A 13,648-nucleotide genomic window follows, 5' to 3' on the forward strand; every position below is an offset into this window, starting at 1 on the left:
TCGAGCTGTCACTGAAACGGCCTGACCTCTGGTTCCATGACCTGCTCCTCCTCTTGTAGGGTTCCCTACTGAAGGACTTGGCCCGGCTGTTTGGCAAGGAGGAGAGACAGAAGCTCTGGCCCGCCTGGATAAGCATTTGGAACGGAAGGTATGGCCCCCGTTTCTGTGACACACAACTTCGGATGCCAGGATCCAGGCAGCAGAGGATATGAGAGTCAGCTTCATGTCCCTTAGTGCCTCTTCCCTCAGAGTGGTTGAAAATGAGAAATATTCCGAGGCACCTGGCTGGCTCAGTCAGTGGACCATGTGACTTGTGATCTCGGGGTTGTGAGTTTGAGCCCCCCGTGGGGTCTAGAGATTACTTAAAAGTATATATCTTTAGGGGCATGTGGGTGGCTCAGTCGGTTAAGCGTCAGACTCTTGATTTCGGCTCAGGTCATGATCTCATGGTCTGAAGATCCGTGCTCAGTGGGGAGCCTGCTTCAGATTGTCTCCCTCTGCCCCTCCCCAGCTTGTGCGCGTGGGTGCTCCCTCCCTTTCCCTCCCTCTCTCTCTCTCTGTCATTCTCTCTCTCTCTCTCTCAATAAATAAATTTTTAAAAAATTTAAAAACTAAAAATCTTTAGGGCTCCTGGGTGGCTCAGTCAGTTAAGCGTCCAACTTTGGCCCAGGTCATGACCCTGCACTTCGTGGGTTTGAGCCCTGCGTCAGCTCTGCGCTGACAGCTTGGAGCCTGGAGCCTGCTTCAGATTCTGTGTCTCCCTTTCTTCCTGCTTCTCCCCTGCTTGCACTCTGTCTCTCCTTCTCCCAAAAATAAATAAACAGTAAAAAAAAATTGTTTTAATAAAAATCTTTAAAAATTTCGAAAAGAAAAAGAAAAATCTTCCTGATGGCAGTAACAACAATAATAACGACTACCATTTAGTGAGTGTTTACCACATGCTGGTCACTGGGCTGAGCTTTTCTGAGTTAAGTATCTGCTTGCATTATTTCCTATTTTCTTTTCAACATCCCTACAGGGTAGGTGTTAAGCTCTCCATTTTACAGATTAGGAGATTAAGGTTTAGAGAGGATAAGTAACTTGCCTGAGGTCACACAGTTAACAAGTAGTAGAGTGAGATCTTGTTCTACGTGATTCCAAAACTTAGACTAGATTGCTTTTCTTTCATCTTTGTACAGGTTCCCCTTACTGAGAGGGTGTCTGGTCAGTGAGGTCCAGAAGATTAATTACTTTGTGTTTCTGTGTCCCATCCTCACCTTTTGCTGGGCCCCCTCAGCATTGGTTTCCGTATGTTTGGACACAGAGAACAAATGGTCCACCTCCCCATAAAGTGGGAATTGGCAAGGGGAAGGAAAGAGGTGGAGGCCTCAAAGGCACTCCTTAATAATGTCACATGGCTTCCATGACCCTAGGACTAGAGGAGCAGAGACGGTTCTCATGATTGAGTCAGCTCCTGGTATCCTGTCCACCACGGCTGTTTTATAGACTGATAGACTGGCTCTCAACTTTTTGTATTCTCAGATGGGTGGGCATTTGGCCCAGCAGCCAGGTGATAACAATGGAACAAGGAGACTAAGGCAGACCTACAAGGGAAGAATGCTTCCCAGCCCTGGAGGTGCCTCACCAGCAGTGAAAATGTGCCACAGGACCCACCTCCCTTGGGATGGCCCTATCTTCGTGTTACCATCAGCCACCCAGCCAGCCCCACCAACTTAAAAGGATAAGACTGATGTCCAAGGGCTATGGGGAGGACCAGCTGTCCCTGTCCACATAAGGAGCTTTACCCAAAGATCCTTGGGTACACAAGAACACAGGCTGGGCTCAGGGGGCAGAGTGGTAGAGATCACAAATGGCATGGCAGGACTAGAATAAGACTGACAAGTATAAAGAGCTAACTTAATGGTCTCGTGGATTATCATCACCTTAAAAGCATTTTGTGGAGGGCTGTCCCCTTAGATCATGAAGTCAGGGTCCTTTTCCACATGCCCCTGGAGGGTGTGGTCTGTCATGGGGCCTTGTGTCAGGACCCTTCAGACTCTGTGGTGGTCAGAGGGAACACCGTGTCCTACATTCTAGGAGAAGAGAAGGTGCCTGTGAGCAGGGTGTGACCTTGTCTCAGGTTTATTTCAGTCTTCAGTTCTCCAAATCTGAGGTGAACATCTACTTGTGTCAGGATGGCCTAGCTACTAAAAAGACTGCCCAATGAGGCAAGCATAGAGTCCGCTTCCAGAACTAGTCTATTGTAGATGATAGACATGAAACAAGGAATTACAGGGTACTCTGAGGGTTAGGAAAAGAGCAGTTCAGAGTGTTAGGGGAGCAAAGAGGAAGGGAGTTTTATTAATCAGTTTGTATTTGCAAGTTGGCTTTTGAAAAAGGGAGTTTTTGAACTCAGTTAACTAGGAGTCCAAGGTGTAGCCTTTAGGTGGATCCAGGTGTCCAAGTAATGCTGCCAGGAATACATTCTCCATCTCTGAGCTCTGAGGTAGGCTTTCCTTGAGCAGTGGCAAAGTGGTCACCAGAAGCTTATTTTCGGTCTGCTAAGCACACCAGAGGAAGTAGTGTGCCTCTTTTCTAAAAGCTCTGAGAAAAGTCCCGAGGAGCGTTTTCATTTCACTCTGGATCGGGTCGTGTGACAGTCCCTGACTCAATCACCACGGCCGAGGAAGGGGTGTCTCCCTGTCAAACTTGTATTGCCAAACTACTCTCAGAGTCAGAAGGTGAGCTCGGCTCCACTTTACCCAGTTGGACTGAGATTAGGGCAGGTTGGATCACTGCAAGGAAACTAGGTGCTGTCACCAGAAAGGGGAGACAGTGTATGATCTTTATCCCTGGTTCCCCAAAATAGTAGATGAGGGCAAGCATCTCTTTATAAAAGTATCCCTATTTTTATTTTATTTTATTATCTTATTTAATGTTTATTTTTGAGAGAGAGAAATAGAGTGCGAGTGGGGGAGGGGCAGAGAGAGAGAGAGACAGAATCTGAAGTAGCTCCAGGCTCTGACCATCAGCACAGAGCCTGACGCAGGGCTTGAACCCATGAACCGTGAGATCATGACCTGAGCCGAAATCAGACGTTTAATTGACTGAGCCACCCAGGTGCCCCTCAGTATCCCTATTTTTAAATGTGAATGGAATGATGGAACATTTTGCAACCTTCAGTGATGACGCATTGTGCATCAATGACTGCTAACCCCCATAAAGAGAGACAGTCAAGCATTATGTCCCCCTGCAGTCTTGCCAAAGAAGTCAAACCTGAGTCCAACCCAGTCTCTGGTACCGGCCACCGGTTTGCAGCAATATACTGTGCGTGTGCAATCAGCAAAATGTAGACTGCGGGAATCAGTACAAGTCAAATGACCTGGGTTCTTCGCAGAAAACCTTAAAGGGAAAGAAAGAAATGACAGGAAGTATGTAGACTAAAAAAAACTTAAATAACAGTGACTCTGCCCCCAGTGTGGAGATGGGATTAGAGGGCGACCAGAATAGATGCAGGGAGATCAATTGGGAGCCTGTCACAGTCGTCGAGTCTACATCTTAGCCTGATCCAGGTTGGTGGCAAGAGTGATGGGAAGAAAAGGACAGATTTGAGGAATCTTTGAACAGTAGAATTGACAGGACTTGGCCACAAAGAAGTCACAGGTGATGGCCAGGCCTTGGTGTGGACACCCAGGTGGATGACGGTGCATTTTCTGAGATAAGGATGCCCGTGGAAGGGTGGTTTGAAGAAAAGAGTTGTTACACTTCGAGGGGCCTGGAGGGCAGTCAAGTAGAGATCCTGGCAGGGAGGTGGATGGAGTGATCTGGGAATCCAGCTAAGCAGCAGCTAAGCATCCTGGGCTGGAGCCACTGACATGCTGATCCTCCGTAAAGAAGTGGTGTTGGGAGCCACGGGACTGGACGCTCTCCCCCAGGAACACAGTTGAGTAGGGGACCCAGCACAGAGCCCTGAGATGCCAGCACTGAAGGGGTTGGGAGGGGAGGCAGCCAGGAGTGTGTGGAGTCCAAAGGCCAACAGAACAGAGGGTTATGGAGACAGGAGCAGGGTGAGATGTGCCGAGAGGTCCAAAACTATGACAGGAAGTGCCTGCAGGACTCAGTGGCATGGAAACCACAGAGACTTTGGTGGGAGGCAGCTTGGTGGGAGTGGGTGAGGGCAGGAGCCAGACTCGAGTGGGCTGAAAAGTGAAGGTGGGTGTGGGGAAATGGGCTGTGAAGAGAGGAAAGAGGACCCAAGAGTAGAGGTCTGCAGGGTTGCTAGAAGTTACTAGCAGTCCTTCGTTTTTTTTTTCTTTGGTTTGCGAAAAAGTGAGATGACTTCCCCAATATTCTTGGAGTAGAAACTGGAGAGAAAGATACGGAACATGCAAGAGAGGGAAGAGGGGCGGGCTCCAGAGCCAGGCAGAGGCCTTGGCCTTGGGCAGGGTCACAAGAGGGGGTAGGTGTAGATGCAGGCGAGTTTGTAGATTCAGTGGCTAAAGGTTGAGGAGCTTTTCTCCTGAGGGCTTCCATTTCCTTATTGTCGGGAAGGAAAGTCGTCTGCTGGAGGGTGGCGGGGAAGTGTGGCGTAGGGGGTCTAAAGAGGGTGTGAAGTTTGTGAAAGAGTCATCAAGAAGAGAAAGAGGGTTCTAGGAGTGGAGCAAGAGAAAAGAGTTACTGGATGTAGGTGGAGTCTGGAGTCAGAAGCTAAGTGCCCCCCGGCCCTGTCTCTTACCGACTCTGTAACCCCAGAAGAGGCACATCACCCTTTGGGCTTCGTCATTCGTTTTCAAAAGGAGGTGCTGAGAAATGCCGCTTCAGAGGATGGTTCAGATCAGATGGGAGGACGTGTATGACAGCGGGCTCTGAAGTCACGCTCTGTGCCGGCGCCTCGGGGTTTTTTCTCTAACATCCAGGCCTTTCCTTTCTTTGCCTTCTCTTCCCGGTGCAGGCTTGGGTCGCCAACTATGAGAGGCCCCGAATGAACGCTAACTCCCTGCTGGCCAGCCCCACGGGCCTCAGCCCCTACCTGCGCTTCGGCTGCCTCTCGTGCCGCCTCTTCTACTACCGCCTGTGGGACCTGTACAAAAAGGTGAGGGGCGGGGAGGGCAGTGCACCCTGCGCCCGGTCACGGCCAAGCAGAACGGGGCTTCCGGGCCAGTCAAGGGCCTGGGCTTTCAGCCCGTGGGCACGCTGGACCACTGCTAGGGCACAGTCTCGCCATACGTCTAGGGGGTTTGGAGCCACCACGTTCGTGGCAGCTCCAGATTCCCTTGTGGGGGAGGGGCCTGAGCGACATGGTGCTGAGAGCTGGGTGGGTATTTGCATCCACATGCTACCACCCCCAACCCCAGGTGAAGCGGAACAGCACGCCCCCCCTCTCCCTGTTTGGGCAACTCCTGTGGCGAGAGTTCTTCTACACGGCAGCCACCAACAACCCCAGGTTTGACCGCATGGAGGGGAACCCCATCTGCATCCAGATCCCCTGGGACCGCAACCCTGAGGCCCTGGCCAAGTGGGCCGAGGGCAAGACAGGCTTCCCTTGGATTGACGCCATCATGACCCAGCTGAGGCAGGAGGGCTGGATCCACCATCTGGCCCGGCACGCTGTGGCCTGCTTCCTCACCCGCGGAGACCTCTGGGTCAGCTGGGAGAGCGGGGTCCGGGTGAGTGCTCTCTTGGGGGAAGCTGGCCTGTTCCTTCTTGTCAGGCCCAGCAGGGGCAGCCCTCTTCTGGGCTGGGGCATGGGGTAGGATCCCTGGATCCTGGGCATCCCCTCCAAGTCCTCTCTGGTTTGCCCTCCGCAGAAGGGCTTTGGCTCTCCTCCGTGGGGAGATGTGTGGTAACTTGGGGAGAATCATGGCAGGAGGTCCTCAAGGTGGCTGATTGTCCCACGCTCTCCCCATCTAGGTATTTGATGAGCTGCTCCTGGATGCAGATTTCAGCGTGAACGCGGGCAGCTGGATGTGGCTGTCCTGTAGTGCTTTCTTCCAACAGTTCTTTCACTGCTACTGCCCTGTAGGCTTTGGCCGCCGCACGGACCCCAGTGGAGACTACATCAGGTGAGGATGCGGTCCAGGCTCTCTGCTCTGGCTGCTGTGGCCTGCTCCTAGGATGAGATACCCTTGGCCCTTTGAAGGAGAGTGCCAGTGTGCTGACCGGTTGTCCGATGTATGTGTTTCAGGCGATACCTGCCCATATTGAAAGGATTCCCCTCTCGATACATCTATGAGCCCTGGAATGCCCCAGAGTCCATTCAGAAGGCAGCCAAATGCATCATTGGGGTGGACTATCCCCGGCCCATTGTCAACCATGCTGAGACCAGCCGACTCAACATTGAGCGAATGAAGCAGATTTATCAGCAGCTCTCCCGCTACCGGGGACTCTGTAAGGAGCCGCTACTCCCACCACCATCCCCTAGCTCACTAGGGGCAGGACAGCACCTACCTGCGGGCTCAGAGGGGATTTCCAGATATTTGCAAAGGGAGACTGAGTGCTCTCTTTTGAGCTGTTAAGTTGACTTGACTTCCCAGGGCACAGGGCACTGTAGGCCAGGCTGGACGGGGCCTCTCTTCATCGTGGCCACAGCGGGAAGCGATGGAGCCCCAGTGTCATGGCCCAGCACCCCCTTTCCCACCACCGCATCTTGTTTTCAACCGCCTGGTGGCCCTCTAGAGTCCTGCAAGATTACATTCTGATCGTACCCCTGCCTCTCTCCCAGGTCTGCTGGCTTCTGTCCCTTCCTGTGTGGAAGACCTCAGCAACCCGGTGGCAGAGCCCAGCTCGAGCCAGACTGGGAACGTGAGCAGTGCAGGTGAGTAGCAGCTGGCCTCCTGGGGCCCGTGTCCACCCGGAGGACACTGCAGAGCTACCACCAGTTCAGTCATTGAGGGCTGAGGACAGAGGCCGGAATGAATCTGTGCCCTTATAGAGAGCTTATATTCCTCTTGGCAGAGACAAATAGTAAAGGAACTGTGTAAGAGCATTTTTGATAGCAAGTGCTTTGGGGGAAAATAAAATTGAATGACCTGGTAAGAGAGGGTCTGGGGAAGGGGGATTCCTTCAGGCTCTTTAGACAGAATTAGTCAGGAAACCCCTTTCTGAGCAGGACCCTGGTAACAAGGAGAACCAGGCTTTCCAAGAACTGGGGGAAGAACATTCCAGGCAAAGGGAATAGCAGGGAAAGACCCAGAGATGAACGAGCTTAGCCCATTCGAGGCACAGAAGAAGGGAAGCTGGTGCTGCTTGGCGTACCCCGAGGGAGGAGCTAGAGTGAGATGAGGACCAGGTGTGGCAGGAGCAGTGTCACATGGGCCCCCCCCCCCGCCCCCCAGGAGGAGTAGGATTGTGTCATCAGCGCACTGAGGAGGCAGTGAGGGGTGGTCAGCAGGGTGAAGGTGTGTGACCTGACCTGTGTTTTCAAAAGCTCCCTCCGCCTGCTGTGTGGAAGGGACAGTGCGGTGCGGGCAGGCCCAAGGACAGGGAGACTAGAAAGGAGGCAACCGTGGTGGCCCAGGCAGGAGGGGGCAGCACAGTCCGGTGGTGGCAGCAAAGAGAGGTCAGGCAGTCTTGCCGAATTCTTCACCTCCTCCCTTCAGCTCTGGGATTGATGTCAGTAAGATGAGACCAGCAAGAGCGCCAGGGGTTTTTCTAGTTTGCCAAGCCAGGCTAGCTCCACAGATGAGGGTGCTGCTTGTTCCTGCTTCAGGAGGCTGATCCAGCGTCTCCGAGGGAGTGCCTGACCTTCAGAGCAAGGGCAGCAGACAGGCCAGAGCAGTCTGTGGCCTGGAGCCCGTGGGATTTGGGGCCCAGAAGCTGGCCCTGCCTCCAGCAGGCCTGGTCATGCCCTCCTTAGACATTTCCAGGCAAGGTCACTGCTGAGAGAAGACCGAGGGGCAGACCTGAGGAGCAACTCGTTGGCATGGCTTTGAGGCAGGCTCCCTGCCCCTGGAAGAGCTGCCGTTGCACAGTGTCGGGTCCTCTTGGCTCCAGGCAGGGTCCTTGTGACACTTTGACCTGCTTCTCTACAGGCCCAAGAGCGCTACCGAGTGGCCCAGCATCCCCAAAACGCAAGCTGGAAGCAGCCGAGGAGCCACCGGGTGAAGAACTCAGCAAACGGGCGAGGGTGGCAGGGTTGCCCGCCCCAGAGCTGCCGAGCAGGGACGTCTGAGGGTGAGTGACAGCGCAGATTCAGCTGGAGGAAGGAGGTGGGAGAGGTGGACAGGGGTCTGGAAAACTACTGCCCTGCCAGCTGAAGGCTAAAACCCAGCAAACCAGATGAAAACCTGGTGGCGACTGCATGATTTTTTCTAGGATTTCAGCTCTAAGTTTCTTCCATTCTGACTTCTATGCCTCTTAAATTTTAAAAAGAAATTTAAAAGTAAAGCGTTTTTCTTTCTTTACCAGCTAAGGAAAAACCTTTCTTCCCCCCCCCCCCCCCCTTTGGCTCTTTCTACCTATCAAAGTGAGGCAAATCCCACAAAAAGAAAGCAGAGACCCGGAGGGGAAGCTGTAGGAGAAATGGCCCCATGGCAGGATCTGAGGATGCTCCTGGACCTTCTGCCCTCGTGGACGGGCTGTGTTCTGTAGGCAGGCCAGTGGAGGGCAGCACTGACCTTCAGAAGACAAGCAGAGGGCTGGGCATTGCTGGCCAGGCCCAGCCCTGCCTGAGGACCGGTAGAGTCTGGCTGCCCATGGTCTCTGCCTCTTGAAGCCACTCCTCTGTTCTCCCCTTCCTCCTGGCCTTGGCTCTGCACTTCCCTGTCAGCACTCCGCTTTCTTGGAAGCCCCCTGAATGTCATTTACAAAATAAAAATTGGCTCCCTCCCCAGAGCAGGAAAGGACTTTTATGCCTTTCTTGGGGAAATATAAATTACTCTTCTCTTTGAGTCGTCATCCCAGGCTGTTCTTTATGTGCCATGTCTGCGTCATTAGATTGGACAGGATGCTTTTTCTCTATGGAGCCCATGGATTCTTTTTTCCACACCCTTCCATTTCAGGGCCAGGTGAGGCCATCTGATTTCAGCGGCTAAGCTTGAGTGCTGGGTGAGACAACGATTGTTTGATGCTTGTGCCCTTTACCCTATGAGGCTCTTGGTCATAGACGTCACTGATAGATTTGTGCTGGCTTGTTCCAGAAGCACTGGCAGGCTTAGATACTACTCTCTTAGTTATCTCTTAGCTCTTTGATACTAGGCAAAGTTCATTCTGCCTTACAAATCTGGACCTTGCCAGGCTGTCACTCCCGACTTTCAGGTGAGAAGATCAAAGAATAGAGAGGTTAAATGTCTGGATCAAGGTTGCTCAGTAAGCTAATGGCATCCAATTCAGCATGAAATTATTGCCAGGAGCTATGTGAGGTAGGGGAGTATATGCATATAAGATATGTGATGATGCCCACCCACAAGCATTTAACAGTCTGCTTAGAAAAAGAGGGCAAATAACTTCTAATTCCTAGACAGATGATATAGACTCTACATGCTTGTCATAAGCCAGCGGTTGGTGGGCTGGAGTGATCAGGGAATACAGTACAGAAGTTTACACTTGGGGCTAAAAGGTAAGTTGGATTTAGACCACAAGGAGGGCATTTTGGACAAGGAAAATAGCTTAATGATTATGTGATCTTGTACAAGTTAGTTAACTGGTATGAGACTTAGTTTCCTTACCTATAAAGTAGGTTGTTACAAAGGCTAAATGGTTACATTTATGTGTCTGATAGGAGCGGGCGGCACTGCTGGGAGTAGGAAAGCTGTCTGCTGTGGCTCGAGCAGACAGGGGCTTGTTTTTCTCACCTAACAGGAGGCCCTAATGCGCGCCTTGCTGGTTTTGAGTTGGCTCAACTATGTCAGAGCCAGTTTCTCTGAGATTCTCTTGCTCTGTGGTGTCAAGGTGGCTGCCACAGCCTCAGCCATCAATTTCTCATCCAAAGCAAGAAAGAAGAGACCACTGTGCTCATTTATCAATAAACACACACCAAGTCAACACAGTTTGCCAGACACTTTTGTGCACATGAGGATACTGAGACGTGCTGAACAAGACTGACCTTCCCTCTTGGGTGCATCTTGGTGGGAGGAGACAGACGGTAAACAAGTAGATATAGTCGAGAGGCTCTAAGTGGTATGAAGAAAAAAATAACGGTGGTAAGAAGATAGAAAGTAAAGGTTGGCCCACAGTGGGGGGTTGCAATTTTAAGATTGGAGAAGAACAAACAAACAAAAAGATTGGGAGGGGATGCCTCTCTCCCTTTTCATCAAGAAAATAAAAGCTTTCCCAGAATACCCTTCTCCCGGCTTTTCATGTTGGTCTCATGAGCCCACACTGAGTCACAAGGCCACCTCCAGTGTGGGAAGTAGGGATCCAGGTTATCAGGATTGGTTTAGACCATTGGTTTTCCAACTTGAGTGAGAAACAGAATCCCCTGGAGGATTTGTGAAACCACAGATTGCTGGGCCCCACCCCCAGAACTTCTGATCCTGTAGGTCTGGGGTGGGGCCTGAGAATTTGCATTTCTTTTTTTTTTTTTTTTTAATGTTTTTATTTTTGAGACTGAGAGAGACAGAGCATGAGCAGGGGAGGGTCAGAGAGAGAGGGAGACAGAGAATCCAAAGCAGGCTCCAGGCTCTGGGCTGTCAGCACAGAGCCCGATGTGGGGCTCGAACCCACAGACTGTGAGATCATGACCTGAGCTGAAGTCGGACACTTAACCGACTGAGCCACCCAGGCGCCCTGAGAATTTGCATTTCTAACAAGTTCCCAGCAGCCGATGATGCTGCTGTTCTGGGACTGTACTTTGAGACTCACTGACTCAGACCAATCATGCTCCCCTGTCTGTGCCGGTCCGTGACCCACTGAACAAAATCAGGGTTTTGGTGGCTAGGAAGTGTGGGTACTGGTAGACAGCTAACAGCGTCTAGGTAATAGGCAAGGCAGTTAGCCCAATGCCTGGCTCATAAGTATCCAGTAAATGGTAGCTATTATTATAGATATCATCACTATTATTTTAGAAGAACATAAGGCTACCGTTGGGTTGGAGCCTGCAGGGTCTTAAATATCAGGCAGGTGAGTCCTTGTACTCTGGACACTAAGGACCATTTTGGAACAGGAGAGTGAACTGATCAAACAGGCGTTTTTGGAAGGCATTGGGCTGGGGTCTGCAGAGGAAATGGTGGCAGTGGGGGAGCCAGCTGAGACGCGATAGCAGTGACTCCAAGGAAAAACATTACAAGGGTGCGGACGTCAGCCTGTCTCTGGCCTGGCCACCCAGGAGATTATCCGTTGGCCAACTGGGATCTTAAGGACTGATTCTCAAGATTTACTATGCTCTTAATCATGGCTAATTGCTTGGAAGTGGGGGGCTAGGAGGTCAGAGGACAAGACAGACTGGGGAAGAATGCACGTGTTCTTTGAAAACCCTGAGAGAAGAGAGTATACTTGGGTTTCACTGGATGCTGGTGGTAGTGCCTGGCCCCCAAGACATTCAGCATCCTTATCTGTAAAACAGTGGTAATAGTACCTTGTCACCTGCCCTGCCAATCGAGCACACGTTAGGGAAAGAAAATGAAAACCCGTATGTGCAAAAAAGCCTTTGAACAAGGTCAAATGCACCATGGAGATGAAATCACATTACCATCTTGTACATGCTTCTCAGGGTGTCTTGAATTGTGTTATTGTTACTTTAGCCAGAGGCAGCCCTCCGGGCTAAGTGGACCACAGAGCTGTGGCCACGTGGCCAGAGTTGACACGGGACACTGAGAAGCAGGAGACTCACCCTTCTCCCCTCTTCTCTTGGTCAGCATTAGTTGTGTGACTTGGGGCAGGATACCTGGCCTTTCTGAGACTGCATCTATAAGGTGTGACTAATCATTCTTTAGCAGCCTGAAGGCTCCATCCTGAATCTTCTGAGGCCCCATTTAGCTCTGAGCTCTGTGGCTTTGTGATTCCATTATTTCTAATGCCTCAGAGCTATGGCAGTTCACAGGACAGACAACAATTTACAGTGTAAAACATGCCTTGATATCAGTAGGTTTCATGCTTACCTAAAACCCACACCAGTGTCTGTTCTGCATTTGGTGGTATTGTACAATGTTCACTAAACTGAAAAATAAGCCAGTCTCCAAATAGCTATCATTTCAGAGGCTTCCCTATAATCCCTAAAGCTGCTGACTGCTCAGGATTCCATTAGCCTCGAATTGTGTACAGATTTTTCTTATTGGTCCAATTGCTTTGTCATGGGGGAGCAGCGCACATGATCCATTTGCCCATCGGCTGGCACACAGTGGTTGTTGAGAGAAGCCCCAATTGAATACAGAAGTCTCCTGGCCAAGGGTCACCTCTTCCCCTCCCCTGCCCACAGGTCACCAAGCTTGGTTAGCCCTGGGGCTTCCCTGCAGAGAACCTGACGTCTGCAATCTCTTCCTTGTCGTTTTGGCGCTTCTGTTGTGTGTCCCTCACGTGAAACAACGTATGGGAAAGGCAGCGGGTGACCTAAAATGCTACACAGTAGATGTGGAGACAGTGGGACTCTGGTCTTACGCTCAGACCAGTGTCTGCGTTGCCATCCTGCGCTCACTGCCTGGGAGCCTTCACCCGAGTTGCCTCACCTCTCCTCACCTCTCCACTTCTCACTTCCTGACCTGGAAACGAGAAGTTGGGACTCAGTGTCCCTTTGCACTTTCCCAACCAAGTAGCTGTTGGCTGGCTGACATGCCCTCCCCTTGCTGTAGGATTTGTAGGGTGCAGGAAGGGAAAGGGTGTCACTGACATGAGAAATGAGACGAGCTGAGAGCCCTGCTTTTTGCCCATCTCAGCCCCTCCAAGCCCGGCTGCGCCTCTGTTCCTCCTCCTTCCTGACTTGCGAGCTGGTGGCAAACCCTCTGCCCCTTTCAAGCTCCTGGGCACCGAGACCTGGTTGCAGGCTCCGAAGTTTCCGCCAACCTTGAGCTGTTGGGGTATCCTCTGCTGATGTAAGCTCCTGCGTGCACATCATCCACACGCCCCTTCTGGGCTGGGGTCAGGGGAAGGGTAGACTCACGGACTTGGATTTCTTGTTAGCATCTGGCTCACAGGTAGCCTGGGGGTAATTCGAACAGCGGGTGCACTGAGGGAGACAGTCATTAACTTACTTTGTGTTCAGCTGCTGCTTCTGTGTTTCTTACATTTAATGACAGGTTGAAAGAGTTGGACAATTGAGGGATTGATTTTTCAGTGCCTGTTTTGTGAGTTGATTTTTCCCTTGGTGCCTCCCCCTACCTGTTCTTCCCTTTCTTTTAATGCCGCAGTCGTCATTTTCTTGCAGGGCCTCCTTTGATTTCCCCAGCCCACGTTTTTTTCTGCAGACTTACGAGCAAGAGCACAGGAACTGCCTAGTTACCTGCTGATCAAGGATCTTGAGTAACCAGTTGAGCAGGCCTTTGACTGATTTCGTGGACAAGCACATCCGGGTTCTTCCAAACCTTGGTTTTCTGTATTTGTGTTTTTGAACCCATCACAGAGGGACTTGGGTCACAGGGGCTTATCTGAGGCCCACACACTGCCATCTCCCTTCCTGAGCCTGCCCCATAGCGAAGTCACACCCAAGTCTACATAGGTCTGAAGTGCTAGCATTATAGCCACCTGACTGCTTATATTCTAGGCATTGGTTCTTTTTATTGTCGCTTTCCTTTGGAAAATG

The 13,648-nt window shown here is 51.4% G+C and overlaps 1 protein-coding gene across 3 annotated transcripts in view; it reads left to right on the plus strand.

The window, feature by feature from the left end:
• CRY2 (cryptochrome circadian regulator 2) overlaps positions 1 to 13,648 on the plus strand; it is a 33,497-nt gene that overhangs the window by 13,648 nt on the left and 6,201 nt on the right. For 2 of the 3 annotated variants that reach the window (XM_023239797.2, XM_045039175.1), the window contains 7 exons: positions 60 to 148; positions 4,931 to 5,071; positions 5,334 to 5,645; positions 5,890 to 6,041; positions 6,164 to 6,366; positions 6,701 to 6,793; positions 8,010 to 8,151. In XM_023239797.2, coding sequence (XP_023095565.2) covers positions 60 to 148; positions 4,931 to 5,071; positions 5,334 to 5,645; positions 5,890 to 6,041; positions 6,164 to 6,366; positions 6,701 to 6,793; positions 8,010 to 8,149 — 1,130 coding nt within the window. In that variant the 3' untranslated portion in view covers positions 8,150 to 8,151. Of the gene's footprint in view, positions 1 to 59; positions 149 to 4,930; positions 5,072 to 5,333; positions 5,646 to 5,889; positions 6,042 to 6,163; positions 6,367 to 6,700; positions 6,794 to 8,009; positions 8,152 to 8,444; positions 8,868 to 13,648 lie in introns of those variants that run through there. The other variant, XM_045039174.1, reaches the window with a different exon arrangement.

Source organism: Felis catus, chromosome D1 (genome assembly GCF_018350175.1).
Source record: "Felis catus isolate Fca126 chromosome D1, F.catus_Fca126_mat1.0, whole genome shotgun sequence".
In the NCBI taxonomy this organism is placed as follows: Eukaryota; Metazoa; Chordata; class Mammalia; order Carnivora; family Felidae; genus Felis; species Felis catus.